Source organism: Poecilia reticulata, chromosome 10, assembly GCF_904066995.2.
Source record: "Poecilia reticulata chromosome 10, P_reticulata-male-v2, whole genome shotgun sequence".
Taxonomy (NCBI): domain Eukaryota; kingdom Metazoa; phylum Chordata; class Actinopteri; order Cyprinodontiformes; family Poeciliidae; genus Poecilia; species Poecilia reticulata.
In genome coordinates, this window is record NC_088839.1 from 31,519,902 (window position 1) to 31,544,846 (window position 24,945).

General features: G+C 39.7%; 3 protein-coding genes across 6 annotated transcripts; 2 read left to right on the forward strand and 1 right to left on the reverse strand.

Moving 5' to 3' along the window:
* The first annotated feature begins 350 nt into the window (after nt 1–350).
* On the forward strand, nt 351–5,398 carry tdo2a (tryptophan 2,3-dioxygenase a). Its single transcript, XM_008421050.3, has 12 exons — nt 351–453; nt 580–679; nt 768–858; nt 1,012–1,082; nt 1,349–1,476; nt 1,572–1,758; nt 1,888–1,995; nt 2,109–2,220; nt 2,354–2,411; nt 2,954–3,033; nt 3,898–3,988; nt 4,204–5,398. Exons 1-12 carry the CDS (start codon nt 419–421, stop codon nt 4,355–4,357), a joined length of 1,215 nt encoding a protein of 404 aa, XP_008419272.1. The 5' UTR covers nt 351–418; the 3' UTR covers nt 4,358–5,398.
* Nucleotides 5,259–17,587, reverse strand: ctso (cathepsin O). Of its 3 annotated transcripts, none has more exons than XM_008421048.3 (8): nt 17,320–17,585; nt 15,508–15,613; nt 15,177–15,301; nt 11,857–12,024; nt 11,231–11,352; nt 6,933–7,096; nt 5,628–5,720; nt 5,259–5,524 (listed from the first exon to the last, which is right to left on the reverse strand). In XM_008421048.3, exons 1-8 carry the CDS (start codon nt 17,488–17,490, stop codon nt 5,490–5,492), a joined length of 984 nt encoding a protein of 327 aa, XP_008419270.1. In that variant the 5' UTR covers nt 17,491–17,585; the 3' UTR covers nt 5,259–5,489. The 3 variants fall into 3 exon arrangements, with proteins under 3 accessions (XP_008419270.1, XP_081468030.1, XP_081468031.1); XM_081611904.1 differs by lacking the exon at nt 17,320–17,585 and adding an exon at nt 16,514–16,660; XM_081611905.1 differs by lacking the exon at nt 6,933–7,096 and having other exon boundaries at nt 17,320–17,587.
* A 1,001-nt stretch (nt 17,588–18,588) lies between these two features.
* Nucleotides 18,589–24,926, forward strand: asb5a (ankyrin repeat and SOCS box containing 5a). Of its 2 annotated transcripts, XM_081611903.1 has the most exons (8): nt 18,931–18,977; nt 19,700–19,839; nt 20,097–20,176; nt 21,578–21,685; nt 21,930–22,080; nt 22,490–22,624; nt 23,221–23,412; nt 23,548–24,926. In XM_081611903.1, the coding sequence occupies exons 2-8, from the start codon at nt 19,761–19,763 to the stop codon at nt 23,673–23,675; spliced, it is 873 nt and encodes a 290-aa protein (XP_081468029.1). In that variant the 5' UTR covers nt 18,931–18,977; nt 19,700–19,760; the 3' UTR covers nt 23,676–24,926. The 2 variants fall into 2 exon arrangements, with proteins under 2 accessions (XP_008419268.1, XP_081468029.1); XM_008421046.2 differs by lacking the exon at nt 19,700–19,839 and having other exon boundaries at nt 18,589–18,977.
* Nucleotides 24,927–24,945: the final 19 nt, after the last annotated feature.

Here is a 24,945-nt window from a genome sequence, read left to right on the forward strand (position 1 = left end):
GAGAAACAGAGTGAAAAAATCAGAACTACCTGTTGGCTTCTGCTGCAGTCAGATGACTTTCTCCTGTAAGCTGCAGTGAAGGTGAGCCTCGTGTCCTGTCCAGCTTTTTATGTCAAACCTAAATGTTTTCAGCAAGCAGCAAAAATAATCGATTTTGATTTCATGATAAAAACAAATCAGCTACTGTGAACTGTTGTCTTTTTTTTTTTTGGTAACACAAAGTCCAGATTGTAGCCACAGCTCAAGATAAACAGAGACAGCATGGGGCAAATAGAGGCGGGTCGGATGGCGACTGCGTCCTCGTGATTGATTGGATGAGTTACATCTTTAAAAACTCAGGCCGAGTTGAAGACCGTTTTAGTAAATTTTGATAAAACGAAGAGGAGCACATCTCTGCTGCAACAGACTAGGACAAACCATGAGTCGATGCCCGTACTTTGAGAAGAAGCATTTGTATGTTTAAGTCATCACATTTAAGGACTTGTCTTTTTTCACATACACAGTAAAATGCAAGCCTTTTCATTTCTGTTGATAAAAAAAACTCCAAATGACCGAGGGCTGCCTTCTTTCATATTGCAGGTTATTCAAAAATAAACCGTCTATTGAGGAAAGCCAGGATGCCTCGCAGGCAGGGGGAGAGGACAGCAAAGGAAGAATCATCTATGGAGACTACCTGCAGGTAAAACAAGGAAGACTTACATTTTATCTTTGGGACGTTTTTAAGGAAGAAACTTAGAAACCAACTATCTGCTGTTTCCAAACCTCAGCTGGACAAAATAACCACAGCTCAAGTGTTGCAAAGTGAACTGCAGGGCAATAAAATCCACGATGAGCATCTTTTCATCGTCACCCATCAAGGTACAGTTCAATATGTCTTACTGGTGATTAGTCAAGCAGAAAATTATTTACTTGAAGAGGATGACCTACTTCACTGTGGACAGCTGAGCATCTTAACTTCCTAATCTGATGCAGATGTATTTATGATGTTTAAACCTTTGATTTTTATTTCAGCCTATGAACTGTGGTTCAAGCAGATTCTTTTTGAGATCGATTCGGTGCGGGAGATCTTCATCAGCGGACATGTAAGTCACACAGAAAAGAACATTTTGTGCCGACAGATTTAGAGCCTCAGTGTTTAAGGTTTCAAACTGTTTACAAGAGTCAGATCTCAGAGTCTCTGCCTGAATGAAAGTTACCTTTAAATTTAGTGCTCAGATAAAAACAAGACAGTCTAATTGCCCCAAAACGGATACAAGTCTCATTACTACTTCAGCTTCTTTGTCTTGGGAGGTTTTTGGAGACTGAATGGTCATAATTGGTCAAGTAATACGTTTTTTTATTCCCTCAGGTCAGAGATGAACGCAACATGCTCAAAGTCAACACACGGATTCACCGGATTGTAATGATCTTCAGACTGCTGGTCGACCAATTCACAGTTCTGGAAACAATGACGGCGCTGGATTTCTTTGACTTCAGGTAAACTCATTAGTAACTTCATGAACAACTATACATTTAGGCGCTATGTCTTTAATGAATTGCTTGTGGATGTTGATTTGATCTTGTGTCTGCAGGAAGTACCTGGTTAACGCCTCTGGGTTTGAAAGCCTTCAGTTTCGACTTCTGGAGAACAAAATCGGGGTGCAGGACAACCTGAGGGTTCCTTACAACCGACGGCATTACAAGGACTACATTAAAGGGGATGACACTGAGACGCTTCTAGACACAGAACAAGAGCCGACGCTTCTGAAGCTGGTGGAGGTTTGTCTCTGTCCCTCTCGCCATTGATTCCCCTGATTTAGAGCCACCACGTTAATTCACATAACGGTGTGGTTGGACCTGCTCTGAGCAGGGAACAAATGGCATAAAACCTTTGGGCCTTTCTTGCAGGAGTGGCTGGAGAGAACGCCTGGCTTGGAAGTGGATGGATTCAATTTCTGGGAACGGCTTGAAATCAATATATTTGACGGGCTGAATGTGGAGGAGAAGAAAATCGAGGTAAGAAATGACTTCAGCTCCCAGAACAAACTTTCCCAGCTTCGCCCTGGAGTGCATGGATGATTGACAGAAGTTGTTTTTTGGTTGTTTGCGGGCAATGTTTATTTGTGTAGAAAATGCCAGAGTCGGAGGAGAAAGAGAAGCTGATGGCTGAGCTCGTCAAACAGAGAGAGCACTTCACATCCCTGTTTGATGAAAAGCGCCATGACCATCTGGTCAGCAAAGGTAGCCGTTTAATCAGACTGCTGGAGATGCTCTGTGCGTTCAACGCTTCCTCAAAACTGAGTTTGAACTTTTGCAACACAAATAAAGTAAATTTATGTTGCTTCACAATAATTTATTTTTTTTTGCTAACAAGGGGAAAGGCGGCTGTCTTACAAGGCTTTACAAGGTGCTCTGATGATTTACTTCTACAGGTAAGTTAAGCTTTTCTTTGTGTTTCTCCACCTTTAATTTTCTAGTGAAACTGGAGCATTTACACCGTATTATTACACTTCATACATTACTTTTTATATCTGGAAGGTGTTGGCACCTCCAAAGGGACTAACTTAAGAACATCTCAGTGCAAGTTCCAGAGGCAGGGTGCTCATTAATTCCTCCCCATAACATTTCCATATCACAAGCCCGGTTCTGAAACCCTGTCAGCCAGGCGACACCTACAGCACTAGTAAGGAGGTCTTGAGGAAACTTCAACAGTCTGAGCATGTCTGTCAGATTTTCCTAAAGGTGTCGTAGCTGCTTAACACGTGTGATAAGGACAGGGTGTCACATGAGGCTCATTAAGGCTTCAGCAGAGCTAACAAAGTCATCCGGCAGCAACTGCACAGTGATAATTAGTGCAAAACTGCCGAGGTTGTTGGTGGTGCACAGGAGACAGCTGCTCTCATTTTACTCCCATTAAAATTTAGAAGGATTTTCATGAGATGTTTAAAACATCAAACCTTCCTTTACCTTTCAGGGAAGAGCCAAGGTTCCAGGTTCCCTTCCAGCTGCTCACATCCCTCATGGACATGGACAACCTCATGACAAAATGGAGATGTAAGTATTTCTATGGGACTTTCTGCATGTACCGTGTCAGCGTGTAGCTTAAAGCCAGAACTGGATGACCAGGGACTACATGACGTTAAAAAGTCACTCAAATTAGATTTCCATAAACCTGGAAATGTAAAAAAAAAAAAAAAAAACCAAAGAGGATGATATTGAGGTAAAAAGGAAAAGGGTGTATGGCTTTCAAAGTGTTTTTTTAACAGAAAAAAATAAATATAGTTTTCATTTATATTCAGCCCTCTTCATTTTAATAAAAAATAAAAAATTACCTTAATAAAATTCAATGCAATCAACGACAGAATTAGAAAATTCCACTTGTGTGTAATTTTATCTCGGTTTTTTGGGTAATGGTGGGAGTATTGTAAAAACAAATCCAAATTTTATTATTTGCAAGAAGAAAGATATGAAGAAAAGCCTTGAGAAGTTCGCCACAAGCTCTGCAGCAGGCACAGCAAACATGTGGCGTTCAGGTCAGATGGGTCTAAAATTATATTTTTTGGCTTCCAAGCGAGATTGAAAATTAAGCATGAAAGCATTGGTGTGTGTTGTAGTTTAATATTTTGCAAAGAGAAAAAAATCTCCATCTGTGTAAAGCTGGTAGAGAAATACCCCTGATCAATGGAGGTGAATACAAATGGTTCAGTTTTCTTTTAATTGTAAATTAACTGTTGACCCAATGCATTCTTTTCAATTATGTGTCACTTTGCGTCACATAATTGTGTCACATAAAACCCTAACATGAAAAAATGTAAAAGAGTTAAAGGGATATAAATACTTCAACAGTGCACTGGAAGTGGCAGCACAAATGATGTCAAAGCAAAGATTTTTACTTTTTTTTCTTTTTCTCCCTTCAAGACAACCATGTGTGCATAGTACATCGAATGATTGGCAGCAAAGCAGGCACGGGGGGCTCATCAGGCTACCACTACTTAAGATCCACTGTCAGGTACTGTTTAATTTTAACTTCAGTCTCCTGACTGCAAACATCACTCTGCAGAGCCCATCCAAGATGATTTAGATAAGGACAGAACAGAGATACTCTGCTTATCAAACAATAACCCATTTCTCCGATATAGTTTCCCAGAAAGTTTGGACTTTTCAGAACAGCAGCATTTTCCTGTAGTGTCCAACGTACAACTACATGATGTTCTTTCTCTTTAGTGACCGCTACAAAGTGTTTGTGGATCTGTTCAACCTGGCAACGTTCCTGGTGCCTCGTCACTGGGTGCCCAAACTCAACCCCACCGTTCACACCTTCCTGTACATGGCCGAGTGCTGCGACAGCTCCTACTGCAGCAGCGAGGACTCGGACTAGGAGTTCATCTCAGCCGTCTGTTATGGCTTCCCTTCGCGGTGACGGAGATCACAGCCGGGGAGTTATTTGCCAAGTGTGTAGGTGCAGGGCAGCCCCTGTGTTGGGCCAACACATGCATGAGTCAGAGCATCACTCTGACTTAAAGTTGATTCAACTTTACTTTACTCAAGACCAATAAACATTGTAGTAAACTTCATGTAAGTAAGTAAAATGATGAACTTTATTGTTTTATACCAAGTTAAATGGATGTAAGGGTGACTCACTGAATGTATAAAGAAAAAGATAAGATTGAAATGCGTAGTTAGGCTTGTAAATATTAAGCTTTAGCACGTGGTAAAAATAAAACGAGTCGTAGAGCTTGTGACATAATGTCTGACATTAAATGTTTCACGATACCGAATCAAGCTATTTTACTTTAATCTCGTCTCGGAGTCACAGTGCGGCAGACGGCTCCTTGATAAGACCTGCTCAGATGTTCCCTCAATAACTGTTATGTAAATGAAGAAGAGCTGACCTGGAGGCAAGCGGATCAGTGGGTGGAATGATCAAACCTTGCGCGGAGGGACAACGCTGCCGGGTTTTACACAACGCCTTTCATGTCAGCATGTCACAGTGGGCCGCTTCAGACACACCGAGATGCACCTTCAGTGAAACAAAGTGTAAATAAGATGAAATCTCAAGCATAAAAATGTCAATGTCTAAAGCAGGAAGATTCGCACTGCTTCAATATGATGATATCAAAGAGAAGCCATGAATTATTACATAATCCTAATGATGTAGCTCTTTCAGATGTGTTGTATAGTACTCTGCATAATTCTGTAATGTATTTATCTACTAATTCATTATATATTTGTATAGAAGAATTCTAATATGTGTTTTGTATTTAATAAGATGCATGTACTTTGCATAGTGAAAATACTTTTATTGTGTCGCAGTTTGTTGTTATAATCCAACAGTTGCAAACATATGAAGAGATTTATTTGTTTTTGTGACACAAGATGGCTACATTTCAATAAAAGCATTATCCACAGTGACACTGAAGACGAGCAGATGACTTATTTCATTTTGGCAACGGGAAGCAGCCGCATGCAGTGACTCACACAAACCCATCTGACTCGAATATAAACTGTCATCAAAGAAAAACAGCTGCCACAGAATCTGCGATACCTGGGAAGAAACCCAAAAAGAAAAGCGTGATTAACACTTTAGGAGAACAACAGACTGCATTAATGCATCAAAACACGCAGAAAGATGACGGAGATGAACTCACCACAGATGTTGGTACCGATTTTTACATAAACGTAACCCTGATCTCCCCATGTCGTTCCCCAGGAGTTCTGTACGATCCAGTAAGGTATTTCTCCTAGGAAACAAAACATGCATTTCATCAGCTTCATAGGTCGTTTGTGTTTACGCCATTACATAAATACTGTTTTCTTTCTACAATACACCGTAAATAAGACTGTGTTAAATTATTCAAGCTGAGAAATATGAACATCAGTTGGGGGTCCACTCTGTTAGGAATTTAATATGAGGGTAAATAGCTGCAGTTAAAGAAAACCCAAACTGCTTTTTCTTTTTCTTTTAGGCAAGTCAGAATTACCAAAACTATTCCGATTTGCCAAAAACCACAATAATGAAAGAATATCAGATGTATTTATTTATGTCTTCAAAACCAGAAGTTTACATACAGAATGATTACTGACTCTTTAAAAAGTCACGGATCTTGTGAAGATACTGTTGAAGACAGAAAGACAGTGAAACAGGTCCTGTAGTGAACTGGGCTGAAAAGCCGCTCAGAAAGGAGGAAGCAAAACACAATGAGAACCATCCTAACTGTGAAGTAAGGCGGTGGCAGCATCATGTTGTGCAGCTGCTTTGCTGCAGGTGGTGCCATAATGAGGGAAGAACATCATGTAAAAAATATTGACACAACATCTAAAAACATCAGCAGGGAAGTTAAAGGTTGGGTCCAAATGGACAATGACTCCATACAAGTAAACCCAAAACATCTGACCGATAAATAAATCTGACAAACTGTTTTCTCTCATTTTTGGCTTTTAGCAACTTGTAATAATTTTGTTGATTGTAATTAAAGTTTGGTCTAATTTCACTTCCGACAGTGAGAAAAGAAAGGTGCTGGTCTTTCTTTTTGGTACATTTCTAGTTTCAGCTGTGAATTCATCAAGTGGTTAGAGGAATAGTGGAACTGGATGAGGACTGGAAAATCAAATATTGGTTTCATACTCCATTTTCTTGAACCTGATGTTGATCATTTCAACAGACTGGAAGAGAATCTAACAAATTAAGTGATGGAAAATTCTGTGTAAAAATTTGGTCTGGAATAAAAGAGTAAACTTAGCATCCCCTTTATTTTCAAACGTGAGGAAAGAAATGCAAGAAACTAAAATCCTCACATCTTAGTTCCATGATCTCTGAATGATATATTCCCCTTAGTAACATAATGGGCCTCATGTTGTTCTCCCACAGCACTAATTTGTGTAAATTACTTTTACAGCCTGCATTATCTAAAGCAGGATACAGAGCCACATAGATGTAGTGCAGGAGTTTGTACCGGTCGTGTCGTATCCAACAACCAGGACAGCATGGTTGGACCATTGGCTGGAGCAGTGGTGCTGGATAATGCCTCCCAGGTAATCCTGCCAACTGACAGCATCCACGATGGCAGCCAAAGGACCAAACTGCACCAGCTGACCCATCATCGCCTCCTCTTGACCACTGTGGAAGAAAATTACAGAAGCATATTCTCTATGGGTGGCTTCTTTGGCCTTTTGATTAACTTGTTATTTGAAGAGCATGAGAAAGTCAGAGAGCTGAACATGGACATGTGCTGAAAGCTTTAAAGATTCTTCAAACATCTGAAAGATGGACATGCTTCCTCCATCTTCTCACCATTAAAGTTGATCTACTATCCATATTTCTCATTAGTACATCTGCTTTTGAACAAAAATGACATATATTCTCTTTTCTCCTACATTGCGCATATGCAGGCCCCCTTCTGTTGCCCCTTCCTGTCATCCCGCCAGACGATTCCCACTGGGGGAATCTGTGATGCCCTCCGCTGCCAGGCTCATTACATGTCGTCCATAGGGCCTCTTTCTATGTGCTGAACTATTCTGAAAAGCCACGTTGACTTTGTCATGGTGTTTGTGTTTCGCTGTGTTGCAGTAAAGATCTGGCCTCCTGATGAGACAACTACCAGCAGAGACGTCCCACTCCTGAAGACAGGGGGCAGGTCAAAGACACATTTTCATGCTGGATCAGAGAATTGTTGAAAAGGGTAAAACGAGTAATTCAAGTGGTAGCGTGACATTGGCATTTACTCCGACTGAAGATCATCTTTACTTTGCTTTAAGCTGTGCTTAATAAGGCCAGGCTGCGCTTGTGGAAAATTCAGAGGAAGCTTCATTGACAAAGGTAAATTTGGAGACATCTAAGGGACAAAAACAATCAACAAATTGAATTAGCAAAGAAAATAAGAATGAATTCGAAACAAAAATGTTAGCATATTCGAATCTCACACTTACTGTAAAAATGAGAATAATGAGCTGTAAACTTCCTTCAATGTAGAAAATTGCCAAATGATCTAAGTGCACTGATTGCAGTTTTCTAGTCGATCATCAATCTTTAAAAAGCCTCACCTGTCAATTCCAATGTTTTAGTTGTTTAACTGACTGTCAGGTGTTATAAGGTCACAATACACTTTCACTGTTGTGCTCTTATTTCAACAAAAAACAACACCTATGAAACATTACCAACTTACTTTTACTACAAACAAGGTAGGGATCTGAAATATGAATAAAAAACATTTAGAGAATTGCTGTCCAAACTACTAAATTAAAATATAAATCAGTTCCTTTAGACTTTTATTTTTCACCTTAAACTTTTTTCAACCCTCTCTCACAAAAATCCTTTATTAATCCCAGAGGAAACTTAAATGTCAATGTAACTCATTCTATTCAGGTTTCTTCAAACTTAGTGAAATGGCTGCAGCCATTTCATTTACGTCTCTAGCTCAGTCTGTGTCCAGGTGAACACAGAGGTATTTATGCTCCTCCATCATCCCCACTTCCTCTCCCGTGAGGGAAACAGTGTTTGATCTAACCCAGTTTCTCCTGAAATCTACACTCATCTCTTTTGTTTTGTTAGAAAATAAGTCACAACCACAGAGAACTGGCTAAACGTGAGATTTAATGAAGCTAGCAGCAGAAAGCAGCAGCTCTGCCCTGCTTGAGTTTGATTTAAAGTACTCTGATTCTACTGGGGCTCAGAAGGGTTTTCTGCTATTATTTAAGAACCTGAAGTTCAATTATTACTGAAAATTATGACCTTGGTTTCCCTTAATCTTCTCTCAGCCTGAGATCTCTAAATCTTTTTAGTTATTTTATTAGGCAGGTTTTTACAGAGCCGTGGAGAAGTGCTGTATAAATAAACCGCTTGAACGTTCTCAGGTCACGTTAAAAACCACCAACTTTAACATGTTTCATTATGTTTTTATGTGAGTGACAGACCAACACCAAGTGGGGTATAATCATAGAGCAGAAGGGAAATTATACATGGTTTACAAAATGTTTCAAAATACAGATCTGAAAAATGTGGCATGCCTTTGTATTCAGAGCTCGAGTTTTTGCAGCACAAAGCACTTAAACCCCCCAAAAAGCTCAGTTTTGGTCTCATCTGAGCAGAGCGCATTTTTCGGGAACCAGTGCAGGTTTATTGCATTTGTAGCCAGAGAAAGTCTGCACATCACCAGCTGCCTGTGAGTCCTGCTCATCCTGACCTCCTTGGACAAACATGGCTGTTGATAAACATCACAGCGAACTTCACTCAGAACTATGAACAGATCGATACAAATTCTGGAAAGTTGGGAGCGTTGCTTCACGATGTCGTCAGTCTCTGTGCTCATGCTGGTTTTTACGGCTCGGACTGGAGGCAGAAAGATTTCTCTGACATCTAACAGAACACACCTTTTGAAAAGCGGAACATCTTTCATGTTTCTGATGTTTATTCCTTTTATTTTTTTTCCACAGCGAGCTCACACATTTTCAGAATATGTTAAGTTTTTCTTGAATCATTTTGCTTTCTGAACACAGATGCGAGGTGAACACGTCCATCTGATGGAGATCCAGGGTCCTGCAGTAGCAGCGCAAATCTGCTCTCAAGTGAAACACTTGAACTCTCCCTTTTTCAGCTGCCAATTGCTGTGTTCTGCTAAGCAGAGGCTTATAAGACTCTTTGCCTGGATGACAGTCCAGGCCAGCTGGTGGCAACACAAACCAGTGGGCATTTGGCCACGGTCATCACTCATCCTCCCATTTCCCTGGCAAGTGATTTATGCGTCTCCTTTGCACGTGAGATGATTACAACTAGCAGATTTATTACCAGGCTGACTGGTTCTTATTATTGTTGCTTTTTCACTGAATTTCCTTTTGAAGGATCCTTAAAAGTAAACAGTAACTGAAAAAGCATTCAATAATGCCTGTAGCCTTCTGTGTCTGGTTTTTAGCTTTTATATTTTTGCATATTTTATCAGAGTGGCATCAACATCTCTTTAAACATTGAGCTCAAACATAGGCACTGTGAGTGAAAATGATCAGTCAGCATATGTGATGTTTTAAATATCCTATTTAGAGTTTAGAGTCTTACGGTTGAAGGAAGAAGTGCAAAAGAAAACGGACGACTTATAAAACTTAAAACTATCTTCCCAGCATGAGTAAAATCAAATAAAATATTTTGCCTCTCATTGGCCATAACAGCCGACTCAGACAGAAACACCTTTGTGCTACTGAGCTATCAGAACCTGTGTTGACAGACTGATCACGGTGGTCTGTGATTGGACAGGACAAACCCTACACCCTCTGCCCTCTGTACTTGTTCCTCTTTAGCCACAAAGTTAGAATTCATAATTACATTCATTTTTAGCTTTTATTATATATAACTAAAACCAAATATGTGCATGCAGATATTAAATCTGACTAAACTTTTGCTTTTTAAGGTCAGTGAGGATTACCAGAATTATGTTCAGTTGCTAAATGCCAGAAAATCTGTTATTGTTTTAATTACTTTTTCCTAAAGGTCAGATGTTCACATACATTTCCTCAGTTGATTTGTAGAATTTATACTTTATGACTTGGATATCCTTCCACAAACTTTCCACAATGGTTTGTTGTAATTTGGACCCATTTATGGCCCGAACTTTAACTTCACAGCTCATATCATGAAACGTTGCTTCAATATTTCCACACAAGCTCCTGCCTCATGAACGTAGATATTATGTGAGGTGGACAAGACCTACCTTCAACAAAAAAAAGAAAAAACAGCCCCGTAGCATGATACTGCCAACCTCGTACCTCACAGCTTGGATGGTGTTCTTGGGTCTGTAAGCTCACTCTTTTTTCCTCCAAATGTAACGTTGATTATTCAAACCAAACTCTTTGGTTTAAGACTAATTAATCTCTGGATAATAAACTAAATAAATAAACATAAATGTGATTTTTTTATGCCGCTTTGGAAATAATGGCTTCTTCGTAGTGAGTGGCCTTTCTGCCCAGGTCGGTATGGAACCGTCACTGTGGATTCCAGCGTCAGGACTTACACAATTCTCTTCCCAATGTCTTCACTGATAAATTTAGATTTTTTTTATAATGTCAACAAAGAAAACAGTGTGTATGAGAAGGATACCTTAAAATGCATTAAAAGGGTTTTACCAAATTAATTAAAGGCACAGTAATTTAATAAATTAGTAATCCCGACTGGCTGGATTAATGCCAGATAAATAGTAATGAGTGATTTTAAACGCCATATGTATGTAGTTTCAGCTGCTCATTGTGCTTTAAAACATTTTTCTCTTACCTGAAGCTATGCAGAGAAAAGTTCCTCACAGTAACACCCTCATGTGATGGGGAGAAGAAATGGCACATTCCGGTTTTGGCCTTGTATGGATAGTCCGAGTGACTCACCAGCTTCACTCTGGTCTACATTATAAAGAACAAGTCAGTTTGAGCCATCCATCCATCCATCCATCCATTTTCTTGCACCCTTTTTCCCTCAGTGGGGTCGGGAGGGGTGCTGGTGCCCATCTCCAGCCAACGTTTCGGGCGAGAGGCGGGGTACACCCTGGACAGGTCGCCAGTCTGTCGCAGGGCAACACAGAGACACACAACCATGCACACACACACTCACACCTAGGGACAATTTGGAGAGGCCAATTAACCTGACAGTCATGTTTTTGGACTGTGGGAGGAAACTGGAGTACCCGGAGAAAACCCACGCACGCACAGGGAGAACATGCAAACTCCATGCAGAAAGACCCCAGGCCGGGAATTGAACCCAGAACCTTCTTGCTGCAAGGCAACAGCTCTACCAACTGCGCCACTGTGCAGCCCCAGTTTGAGCCATATAACCAGATAAATTACTGGATTTAAGGGACATGTAAGCAGCCATTTCTGCTTCACGTTGTAACGCAGTGTAAGCCTCACCTGTTTTAACCAAGCGAGAGCGTGGGAGGGCGAGCCTCCACTGCAGCCCTCATTTTTATAGGAGCAGTCTACAACTTGCTGCACACTGAGCTGCTCCAGCTGCGAGCCTCCCATAGCATGAACGGCCTGTATAGCACCGACTGTGCTAAACGCCCAGCAACTCCCACACTACAAAACAAGGAAACAGTGAAATAAGGAGCCAAATATTGCCAATGAAACATTTAGTCTGATAGCATTTATTTTCCATGCATGTGTAGAGGAGGGTGATGCCTTTGTGCAAAAATCAGTCCCACACACAGTCTCTGAAGTCTCTGACTTCAGATAAAAACTGAATCTGTTTGTAGCAGAAAATATTTGTTACATTACAATAAATTAACATTAATACATTTTCAAATCCAATTCTTTTGCTATATTGCATGATAAAGATGGATGAGATGACTAAACCAAATTAACTGTGACTAATTGCTTTCTGCTGCCACCTACTGACAGAAACACTTTATAACTAAATTCTTGGGGAAAATTTAAATGAATAAACTCCACTCTCATCTATTAGCGACATGATGAAGAAATGCATAGAGCCAGCTGTTACTCAAGCTTTAGAGAGACGATCATTTCTAATATTCATAAAGCATAAAGTAATTCTTGTAATAAAAATGGATAGAAGTTGATTTCATTCCCTTCCAGAAACCAGTAGCCATTTCATTCAGAGCATGCAATACCTTATTATGCAGGGAAAGTTTTTTTCCCTTCCCCTCTTTAATATTTTAACAAATTTTATTCTTCACACCGCATGGAGATCACTACATCATGTTCACTCTCTCAGCAGAAATTCTCATAAATATTATGAACCGTTTGCTGTCTGAAATACTTTATTTATTTAATTTTTTTTTATCACAGTGGTCCTATGGCTTAAAATCAATACAGAAACTGAACTCAATCCTGATTGCCTGGACTGGAGATAAGTATGCACCAAGCATACAAAATATTAAAGCCATCTGTGAGCACTGATATGCACCCAGGCTATAAATGAGGAATCAAGACAAGGAAACTTTGAGTAGAGAAGAGTTTATCTGATGTAATTGACTTGATATTTGGTGTCTGTGTGCATGGCATCGTGTTTCATCTTCTGCCTATCCATTAATCTTGTGTGGGAACCCAGCCCAGGAAGGACCACAGACAAGCCAGACAATAAGAAATGTGGGCAGATAAACTGCAGGCGAGCTGAGGTAGGTGAGTGCGGAGACTCGGGTCGTTTACGGACTCTCCCAGGAGCACTAAACTTTCCCTGTACTCAAAAGGATGAAATATACACCATGTTATCATGCAGCATTCTCCTGTATAGGTTACGTCCCTCCCTTAGGAGAAGTGCTTTAGAGTGAAAATATCATCCCCCGCAGCAAATTGACTTACTAAAGAGATAAAGGACAAAAAGAGCAAAAAGTGAACCTTCATAAAGGACATGCAACAGCTCCATTTCACTAAGCCTGGTTCTTTTGGAGCCCAGGTCCCTTCTGCTCGTTGAGCTGAAGTCTCAAAGGCTTGGTTTGTCATCGTTTCATTGCTTTTCCTTAACGATTGAACTCCCCCGCCACTCAAATATGTATTCTGTCCATTACTACTTCAGATGAATGTTTGACCTTCAGCTGAACTCTCCAAGACTAAAATTGATTTGCAGAAGGGAGAACTCTCTGTGCACTCGCCGTAAATCTTAGTTTGAGACTTCTAAATATATCCAAGATGAGGGGAAGGTGATTTGGGTGTGAAAATGTGAAGGTTTCCAACATGCATTCATTTAAAGAGATTAAATACTTGGCAGTTATTTATACAATTACCAAAATAATTAAAGACTAAGTGGAACTCAGCATTCTGAACTGCATTACTGTACTTAAAAGAGTGATGCCTTCCTCATTACGATCAAATCAAACGCCAGTCTTCTCTCATCATCCTTACTGTGCAACTTGGAAACATTATAAGTAGCTGCAAATCAGATATTTGCAGAAAAATGAGTTGTCCCTCCTGATATTGAAGTAGATGCACAAATCCAGGGCTGAAAAATACCAACCCTGTTTCTCACATGAAGCAAAAACACAGACTTGATGAGCGAGAATGCGTGCACCTGTACGGCACCACTGACCTGGCGTATATATCTGCATTTTGGAGACAGGAGGAGCTGGTGAGGCAGATGGTGAGGTGACGAACTGAAGCCAGATTGTCGAAACTAAATGTGTGAACCTCTCGCACCGTAATTTCATTTCAAACTGCGACGTGGTAAAAGATCTATTTTATGGTAAACATTCAAACTTATGCTTTCCATTTAAAACGAAATGGCAGCTAAAATCTCAAATGAAATTTTCCACCAAAGCCCTGAGCTGAACTCTGCTGCCACTAACGTTCACAGTGAGCTGTGGAGAGCACAGCAGCTGCTGAAATGTGGAGAAGCTGCATGAATGTGGCAGGTGGCGGCTTTCAGTAAGGTCAACCTTGGATTTTTTGCCAGTACTGACTGAAATCCTTTCACTCCACCCACATTAACCAGGTTAACTGAAGACGTTATTACCATCTGTTTGAAAAATCTAATCATAAAACCAAATAATATAATTAAGCAGCGTTCAATTACTGCACATGTATTATTACATTAGTCTGGTTTAATAGATCAAACTTTTCCTCATGTGCAAACGAAGACGTTGCAAAGGTTTGATTTGTAAATATTTTAATTTCACTTTAATGTATTCACATTTTTTCAAGTTGAAAACAAAAAACTCCACATCAGATCTCTGATGTGACAAACACAAAGCTGTGCAGCATTGTGACAAAGAAAAAAGATTAGTTAAAGTTTTCTAATCTTCTTAAAAAACTAAATCTGAAAGGTGTGGCATGCATTTGTATTCAGCTCCCACCTTTCATGTCAGCTTTAGGTCATTTGTGGTTCAACTCTACCAGCTTTGCAAATTCAAACTAAAATATTTGCCCATTCTTCTTACATAACAGCTCAAGTTCAGTGAAACTGGCTGGAGATTTTCTGAACAGCAATTATCCAGGTACAGACTTTGACTAGGTCATTCTAGCACATAAATATATGTGAAACTAAACCATTTTATCGCAGCTCAGGCTGTATGTCTAGTGCCATTATCCTGTAAACCTCTGCTCCAGTCTCCTGAAAGGTGCACATAAGTGATGCGATTATTATTTTGTTATGACCAAAGGATCCCCATTAGCAAATTTTAATGTGATGAGCTAATCCATGTTGTTTATTTCTGCTGACAGTGATTTGAGTGTAACAGCCATCCAGTATATCCATCATCTGTCTGTATTAACCTTACCGCTAATTGGTTCTGGACCGGTGCCACCACTCCCTTATCCCTCCAGTCAAATTTGGCCGGGAGCCCCGCTCTGGTCGATCCAACAAAGCCGGGAGCACTGCTGCTTTCTGCTCGAAGGTAAACATCTGCAAATAAAGATCCAGTCCAGAGTCAATCCTGGATACAAAGATCCACTTTCCTCCAGAGCCAGACAACATGACTAAACACATTTAGAAGAAGTGATTTGATAAAAGATATTCACCATGTCTTAACTTGCTAGTTTACAAACACTCAGTACATGCAACTAATTCAATTCTGCAAGCTTTAAATCCACAAGGAATTTTCCTCTCACCCTTAAATTCCATCTGTGAAAGGTCAGAGAACTGGTTAATGCCATATGTAGCAGACTGTGTCTGCCCAGAAAATGAGTTCAGGTATAGATGTCGCACTGCAGCATTCTGTAAAAACACACATAACACAAATGCTGGATGGTAGTTCACCAAGTAAGGAAGTAACGTAGAAATATTTTCTAGGAAAAAAGAAAAATAGAAATAACAAGTTGGAAAAACAGAAAAATGCAAAAAATTCAAATTTTTTAATGTTATCATTAGATTAAAAAGGAAAACAATGGATGTGGAGTAAAACTGAGCATGATAACAACCAAAACAATATTATCCATTTACCACATATTTTAAAATATTTGCATTGTTTTACATTAAAATTGTTACATTAAAATTTGTACAACTGAATGACAAACTCTGTCTATGTCTACATTAGATTATAAGATGGTTAAACATCAGTAATGTCTTGCAAAGCTTCTCTCACAACCTTTTTCACATTTTGTTACAACTGGAAACTTGAATGTTTTTCATTAGGATTTTTTGTGACAGAGCAAAACAAAGAAGAGGTCTGCAATGTGGCTCTTTGGCCCCTCCACTGTGGTTCTTACTAAACCAAATAAGTCATTAATTATGAGAGTATAAGGCTGGGTTTAGCAGTTCTTCTAACGAATATCTAGAACACAGGGCTCAACTGGTACAAGGATTTAAAAATATTTGCATTGCAAAGCTTCTCACTAGGATTTTTTGACAGAGCACAAAAAAATCTAGTAAAGCGTGGTATAAGTCCTATAAAGCGTCACACTATGTGCTTTATATTTTTAACTTCATTTTTTAAACATGTTTATTTAAAGGGTTTACTCTGCTGAAAATAAATGTTTTTTCCCCTCAGTGAAACTTCGATTAACTTTATCATAAAACCAAATAAATTAATTTAACTTCCTTTAAAAATAATACTACTAATCATTTGGGTTTGGTATTTAGGATAAAGTGGCTCTTATAGTTGCAAAGATTGCTGACCCCTGTGTTAGAGGATGCCATCCATCCATCCATTTTCTTGCACCCTTTTTCCCTCAGTGGGGTCGGGAGGGTTGCTGGTGCCCATCTCCAGCCAACCCTGGACAGGTCGCCAGTCTGTCGCAGGGCAAGACAGAGACACACAGGACAAACAACCATGCACACACACACTCACACATAGGGAGAATTTGGAGAGGCCAATTAACCTGACAGTCATGTTTTTGGACTGTGGGAGGAAACCGAAGTACCCGGAGAAAACCCACGCATGCACAGGGAGAACGTGCAAACTCCATGCAGAAGGACCCCAGGCCGGGAATTGAACCCAGAACCTTCTTGCTGCAAGGCAACAGCTCTACCAACTGCGCCACTGTGCAGCCCTGTTAGAGGACGCAATAGTCTAAATATACATAAATATGACTTTATAGATTTTTATCTTCACAATATTAAAATTGTGAAAACGGTTCCACTTCCAATTATGGACATTGTTTTGCTTTGTCACATAAACGTCTAATAACAAACTTATGGCTGTAAATGTGAATATGAATACTTTAGCAGAACATTAAATAATTTGAACCGTGACTTCAAATTATTTAGTAAATTATTTTACTTCCTGCAAATACTTTTGCAGGAAATGAACAGTGCTGCTATGTTTAAAACTGTACCTGTCAGATTCTTAAACAGAAAGCAGACAACCGTTTGTTTAGCTTTCACACAGTTGCACGCTTAGTTTGGTACAGTCTGGAGTTAAAACAGGACAAAGACCCGTAAGTAAACATTCTCTCTATCTCTCCTCATCACCAACCTCTTACCTGAAAATTGATTTGACGACGGCTAAATTCCTCACTGTTGACTTCATACAAACGGTGAAACTTCTTCCTGAACGAGTCGAAATCAATCCCAGACACATTTAAATTGGCAACACTTTCACCAAAACAAGCAGCAGTGACTAAAATAACCGAAAGCACTTGCAAAACCGCCATTAGACGAAGAAACGACAGCTGAACACGGAGAGGTAAACACAGGAAGAAAGGCCGTTTAATGTTCGCGGAAAAGGTGTTCGGTCACGCTGCGCGCACGCGCAGAACTACAGAGGCGTTTCCAGGGAAACGCTGACACTTTCGCTCCAGAGAACTGGTGTAATAACAACCTGTTAAATATGATGATATTAATTCAAACCAAATCCATTATCACTTCTTCCAGAATTAAAACCAATCAGACCTTATAATATAGTCTAGCAGTTTTTGTTTTCCAGAGGGTGATTTACAGATCAAAACAAACATGTCGGACAGGATGAGAAAACAGAATCGTTGTGAAATGTTGATATTCCAAGAACTGATGATGGATAAGTGCAGTAACAGAGACAAATGCAAACTCCAGTCTACATTTGATTCAAATAACTGTTATAAAAAAGTAAAATAAGTATTAAATCTGGTAAAGTAGTTGGAAGACTTACTGAAACTAATGCAACGAATATATTTTAACTTAAGTATTTATTTTCTTTCATATTTAATAGCCATTTGTACATTTCTTTGTACATTTCTTTTAATCTGAGAATGTTGAGCTGAATAACTGTACAGTATTATTTTCTTATATTGTAAATTTGCTCTTTTTGCATAGTCTCTCTTCTTATTTATGTCTTTTTCCTTTGTGTGACTATGCATGCTTCCACTTATGCTTAATCTGGTGTTTTCACTCATGTGGGACATTAAAGAGAATTTCTATTCTATTCTATTCTATTCTATTCTATTCTATTCTATTCCAAACCAAATTGGCACAATTGTATCAATGTCTTTTTTCTTCTTTGCTCTTTTCCTAATATGTTTAATTACTTTTACCCTCTAATGAGTATTTATTGAGACAGCGAGCATTGATTTTGATTGATTAAAAAATATGTACTAGTAGATTTTAAAACAAAATACAGGTTGTTCAAAACCCATTTATTAAATCTTACAACAAGCATATTTTGAAGCATATATATATCATTTACTGTTACTAAAGGTTAGATTCTCATGACCAAACAGGCACTTCTGTAATTTTCATAACTTGTGAACACACACACCCACAGGCAGTGTTTAATAACATTGCAGTAGCTGCTCTCAGGCCCAGTAGCAGCTGCAGGGCATTTTTTTGCAGGCTGCACTCTGTCAGGAGTACAGTCAGAGTACGATCAGAGAGTACAGTGGAAGAAAAGTAGGCAACTCTTGTGCCTTTTGGAGCAGCATCTGGTCCTGCCTTCTTCATAAGCAAAGCTCTTTTGAGGAAATGTCAGACCGAGCGGTGGAACTCACCAACAAGCCTTTCGCAGTCCAGTTGTCCAATGTCTATCTTAGCATTTTGGCACTGTTCTGCTTCAAACTCTTTGTTAAGATTTCTCTCAACTTGCTGACATACTTCTATATAGTCCGTGGGAACCGTAAAGAAGCTGCCCGGATATCAGCAGAGTTCTACGACTACGGTCAACAGCACAGTGAGTACCGAGAGAAAAGTTTTTGAATAACTGTGTTGAAGCTGTTTATCATAAAACTGGGTTATTTGAAGCAGAATATGATATATGACATAACTACACGTCTGTATTTAAGGGAGTCTCATGGTGACACTTTTGACATCACCTGTAAGGTCAGACGTAAGAAATCCTCCTGGTTATAAATCAAGGGCACATGCACCATATTTACACGATTTCTGTGTTATAAATACCGTTTTACTTATCCATTTACTTTAAAAGCCATTAATTATATGCCCATTTATAGCAGGGATATGAATTAATGCCCACTTTTCTTTCATTTCATGCTTAATAGCCACTTATAAATCCTGAAGTATTCAATTTTAAACGAAGACTTGATCGGCCCAGCAGCTTTCTCTCTCTAATATAATAATAGAACCCAGTCATGATATCCTCCCTCCGCCCCTCCCTCCAGCCCCCTCTGCCTGCCCTACTTTCCATTCCCAGCTATGCAGTGCACCCTGTCACACTCACACAGCAACCAAAACAACACTCCACATTCTCGGGGACAAGCGCCGTGGAGACACATTCTGGGGCAAGACAGACACGACAACAACATAATCTGTAGCTATCACTCAAAGGGAATACCAATTAGCTCAAATCAGGATATTAGTCACGCTCCTGTAGATACGGTCTTCCTTGTTAGGAGGAATCTGTTTGATGTCTCTCTATATGTCTGTATTTCGCAGTTGAGGAAAATATGCTGCATGAATAAAAGGAGGAAGTTCAGGTGATTGTTATCTATAATTTATGATGAAAATGGAAGAGGAGAATAATGAAGATGATAGCGTGTGGAATGCATCAGCAGTTATTCTGGATATTGACTCAGGTGTGTCTGATGTGGGGGGAGATCAGGCAAAGGGTGAAATTCACATTACACAATACTGACTTGAATATATATCAAAAAGTTAGAACCAATACAGCTAAAACAATATGTCTTGTTGGATTAAGCATCACAGGGACAGGTTCTTGTACTGTTCCGCATTGTAGTTTCTAAAGGTCGTGTTTCTCCTCTGGACAACATGACGTATCAATCTGGAATAAATGTGGGTAGAAGCAACCACTGAATTTATATTCGTGTTGCAGGATCCTGGGCGGACCGCTCACCCCTCCACGACGCTGCCAGTCAGGGCCGCCTCCTCGCCCTGAGGACCCTCATTTTACAGGTGAAGGGAACACAATCTCTCAGAGGGTAATGCGTGTCCCCTTATCTGCACGCATGTTGGGCTTTTGTTGCCACCTCTGGTGCTGTTAAATTGCACTCAGTGCCTTTGTAGACTCGATGTCTGATAAAGAGATAGAGGAGTGGAAAGTATGGGGTAGAAGTCATAGTGAGCTGCATACACCGTTTATTGCAAAAATATTCACATCCTTTAAATTTTTTTGTAGTTTTTGTTACATTTAAAGCACAAACTTAAATGAATTCTGTTGAGATTTTATGTGACAGATGAAAGCAAACTATAAAATTGTCAAGGATATCTTTTAGCCCCGTTAACTAATACTTTTGCAAATCTTTGCTTTACAGAATCAGATCATGCCTAAATCAAACTTGCACAAAATAAACACAAAAGCAGTGAAACATGGTGGAAGCAGCATCATCCAGTGGGGATGCTGAACATGGGACAATTCTGAAAGAAAAGATCTCAAAGACTCGCTCACTTTCTGTCAGAATAACCTTTGACATGCAAAAGAGTTTAAATCAAACATGTCTGTGTTAGAATGGCCCAGTTTTTAACCAGACCAAATTTTAATGGTGAATCACTGGTAAAACCTTATTGTGTACAGATGTTACCCATCAAAACTAACTGAATTTGAGTTATTTCACAAGAAAGGCAGATCAAGATATCAAACTTTTGTAAGAAAATAACCCCAAAGATTTGTGACTGATGGGAAAAGTATTTCTACAAAGTCGTGCCACATTTTTATGCCATTGCTAATAAAAAAGTTGAAAAAATTATGCATTTTTCTCTCTTGATTTTAGTGCACTACTTTGTGCTGGTTGATCACAAAACGATCCCAAAGCTTCTGTTTGAAGTTGAGACACGTTGTGATGTGTGTTCTGTTGCCCCAGGGTCTGTAGGTCTCAGGTTTATTGGTGTTAGAGGCTAGAAGTGTCTCAATGCAAAACGAAATATTCTTATTTCCTATATCTTTATCAAAGAAATGCTGGATTAAAAAACTGCAGTCTTCATTTTCTTCTTCTTCTGCTCACTCACATAAGACCAGACCCTGAAGTATGAGGTGCTTTGTTCACATCAGACACATCAGTGACAACATGACTGTATTCACATGGTAAATTACCAGATTTCAGTTTGATCTTCACTTTAATTAGCGGGCTAATTAATCTGAGGCGCTGAAATGTGACTTTGCAGTAAAGTTCAGTGATCACTTAAAGCCGTAACTGAGGATGATGGCTCTGTCTTGTGCGAGGAGATAAGCTTTGATAATGTTCGTGTAATTCCCATTGTTCGCCACCGGAGACTGACAGAGCGCGTCTGATGCCGGGCGCTTCTTAAAACAAAATTTCCCACTAAATCTCTCTGGCTGCTGCTGTGCTGTGTTTCCAGGGTCACAATGTGAATGTTCTGACTATAGACCATGTGACACCCCTTCACGAGGCCTGCCTCGCAGACCATGTTGCCTGTGCCAGGACGCTCATTGATGCAGGAGCGAATGTAAGTCACATTCTGGCCTGGAGACTCTTTAATGTTGCCATTCTGCTGAGGTCAAATGTAATTTCCATGGATGGGAAACTCCGGGAGGGGATAACAAATGAGAGATGCGCTGCTCTCCATCTACGGACACTGTAGAGCGATTAAATTGTTCCCCCCTCCTCCCATTGTTCCCCCTGGCATTTGCCATTAGTCAACCTGCATTGTTAAAGATAGGCTAAAAATAACAATAAAAATGTTTTTACAGGTCAATGCATCTACAATTGATGGAGTCACCCCTCTGTTCAATGCCTGTATGGTGGGTAGCGTGGCTTGCACTGAAATCCTTTTGGAAAATGGAGCAAAACCCCAGAGCCTTGTATACCAACCTTCACCAATACATGAAGCGACCAGCAAAGGTATAACATGACAGAATATGGTGTATTGAAAAGAGCCTAAAGCCAACACTAAAGGGTGAAAAACTGCTTTAGCAGGTCATAAGCTGTTTACAATCCATCCAAAGAAACAGTCATAAAAGAAAAAGAAAATATTTCTGTTTTCTAGCTGAGAAACAGCAGCCTAGCTTCATTGATGGCCTGCAATGTTTTCCCTATCAATATTTCTCCTCATCTGGGTTTACACTCAATCCCATATTTCAAGTTGTGTTTATGTCTCCTGCTCTGCTACAACATCCTTTCTAAATGACCTACAGTGTAAAAAAAACCCCACAGCTTTAAAAATAAATGAACCTGACCGGAGAAGACAGCTTGGAGAATCACCTCACATTGTCGCATACTGATTACTATCTTCATGCTCCATTACTCCCAGGTCATTATGGTTGTGTTGAGGCCCTGGTGACTTGGGGGGCCGATGTGGACATGGACATTCCTCACCTGGGTACAGCGCTCTACACTGCCTGCATCTGCCAAGAGCTGGAGTGTGCCAGGAAACTCCTGAAGGAAGGTTAGCTCGGAGCACAGTGTGGATATTTACATCTCCTCAGAGACAGATGCAAGTCCTACGCATCCACACAAGTAGAAGTAGAATATGAAAGGTTAGGATATACCCTGTGGAAATGCATCCTTACAGAGTCTAAAAAGACTGAACAAAACTTTAATGCAGAGAAACTTTAACAGCAATACAGATGAACACCACACTAAATAGGTTTTAATTCCTTATTGAATGTGAAAATCACATCATTTTTCTTCCACTGTACAGTTATCTTATATTGTAAAGTGAAAATATGAACAAGTTCAAGTGGAATGAATAGGAGAGAATGTTTGTTTGTTGTTAGTAAAACATCCACACACAACATATCATACAGTTTGATCACATCTGTCTATTTTCAGCTGACTGTTCATGCTTATAATCTTGTTACTTTCAATTAAAGGTGATGAGATGAAAATTTTCTCAGGGTTAAAGGATTTTATGTGAAATGTGGTGAATTTGTAGATTTACATAAAAAGAGAAATCTGAAGCTTAGAACTTAATGGCTATGAAGAAAAAAACCGTACATGACCTGAATCTGATCTCAGACCATTATTCTATTCTTCATGCAGGTGCAAACGTTCAGAAAGGCAAATCCCTGGATTCGCCTCTACACGCGGCAGCAGAAAAGGACTGCACCGCCGTGGTGAAGCTGCTGCTGGACTTTGGGGCTGATATTAATGCCAGAAACACAGAGTTTCAGAGGCCAGTAGATGTGGCTCCACCCAGCAGTCTGACAGAGGGCTTCCTGCTGCTCTACGAAGGTACGACTCATTGCTGACCTGCGGTTTAACTTGGCTTCATGATTCCTCACATCCGGGCTACTTCCAGTGAAAATGTCATTATTTCCTGATTTGTTACAAATAATTTTCAGGTCAGATTTTTGTGTGTTTTCGCAGCTACGCCGCGCCTGCTGAGCCAGTCGTGTCGTCAGTGCATCAGAAGCTGCGTTGGCCGCGACAGACTCCACCTTCTTTCCCACCTTCCTCTTCCCAACAGGCTCAAGAACTACCTGCAGTACCAATGACCAGCAGAACCAAGACACCGTGCGCCTAAATGGACTCTATGAAATACAACTTTAACTAATCTAAACACATCAGAACCGGTTTGGCCGTAACGCTGTGGTCCCAACACACCAGGAGGGATTATTTCAACCAGACACAGAGCAGAAACTGAATAAAGGAAGTACCCAACTGCACCAACCAACCAAAAGATGCACTTCAGCTCAGAACTTTACATCAGAATCAATGTCATATAAATGTGGGAGCAGCAAACTGTGTCCAAGTTGTGATCCTCTAGCTGCAGACGGTCTTTCTTGGCCAGTCCATGCCAAACATGCTTCACTCTGAATGGTGACACTCGTCTTTTAGCTTTTTCCACTTACTGATTGATAGGCTGCAGCCGTGTTGGTTGTTCCTGTACATGTACTCATGTCTTTCATTTTAGCTGGGCAGTGTGATTGAGAAGAGTGAAAATTGGACACAACAGGAGGAGTCTAATGGGACAGTGACCCAAAACACACACCAGCAAAAGCTTTGTAATACATAAAACAGGCTGAATAATTTTTAAAATCACTCAGCCTCAGCTCTATTAATAATTCATGAGCTATGCTTTAAAGCAGGGTCCATACAAAGAAAAATAAAACAAATGTTTCCATTTCAAAAAAGAAGAATGGTTAAATATCTAACCAGAATCATGTCAGATTCTTCTTAATGGTTTCCCTGCAAATTACTAAAGAACATTTATTCAAACATTATTGGGTGAATCTTCATTTTAAAGCCTGCAAGTGTACATTTTTTTTATTTTTTATTTTTTTACCGTGAGTAGATTACAGAAAATCCACAAAGAATTCAAACGTCTGCCCCAGTTTATGTTTTTAAAACCACTCTGAAGTCCTAAGTGTGTAAAATAAATGTACCATGGTTCAAATCAACAAGGCATGGACGTAAACTTCTGACTGGAAGTGCATGTGCATAAAACTCACTGTAAGGTTATTGAATGTGAAGGAAATTGCTGCTGGAACTTTTAGGGGTTCCTAGTCTGATTATGGTCGTCCTACCAGATGCTCTGAAAAAGTAAATATCACTTCATTTCTGTTCTGCACATGTTAGTTAAAGCAACTAAAATCACATGAGCATTTTATGATGAATAAATATTGTTTTAAGAAGTTTTCATGTTATAATAACACACTACAGTATACACGAACAAGTTTCTTTTATTTGATATTGTAAGCACTGAACACTACTTGATAATTTAAAGTTGACTTGTGCATTCATGATTTTCTGTTTATGTTGCCT

Bases quoted from the DNA above. Each gene is read 5' to 3' on its own strand.
- tdo2a (XM_008421050.3), top strand. From the start codon at position 419: ATGAGTCGATGCCCGTACTTTGAGAAGAAGCATTT. The intron at 1,477-1,571 runs GTAAACTCATTA...TTGTGTCTGCAG, and splicing joins CTGGATTTCTTTGACTTCAG to GAAGTACCTGGTTAACGCCT. The intron at 2,221-2,353 runs GTAGCCGTTTAA...TTTGCTAACAAG, and splicing joins TGACCATCTGGTCAGCAAAG to GGGAAAGGCGGCTGTCTTAC.
- asb5a (XM_008421046.2), top strand. From the start codon at position 18,773: ATGTCAGACCGAGCGGTGGAACTCACCAACAAGCCTTTCGCAGTCCAG. The intron at 22,081-22,489 runs GTATAACATGAC...CATTACTCCCAG, and splicing joins ACATGAAGCGACCAGCAAAG to GTCATTATGGTTGTGTTGAG. The intron at 22,625-23,220 runs GTTAGCTCGGAG...TTCTTCATGCAG, and splicing joins CAGGAAACTCCTGAAGGAAG to GTGCAAACGTTCAGAAAGGC.
- ctso (XM_008421048.3), bottom strand. From the start codon at position 17,490: ATGGCGGTTTTGCAAGTGCTTTCGGTTATTTTAGTCACTGCTGCTTGT. The intron at 15,302-15,507 runs GTGAGAGGAAAA...CTTTATTTGCAG, and splicing joins TTCACAGATGGAATTTAAGG to ATGTTTACCTTCGAGCAGAA. The intron at 11,353-11,856 runs GTGAGGCTTACA...TTTATAATGTAG, and splicing joins CTCTCGCTTGGTTAAAACAG to ACCAGAGTGAAGCTGGTGAG.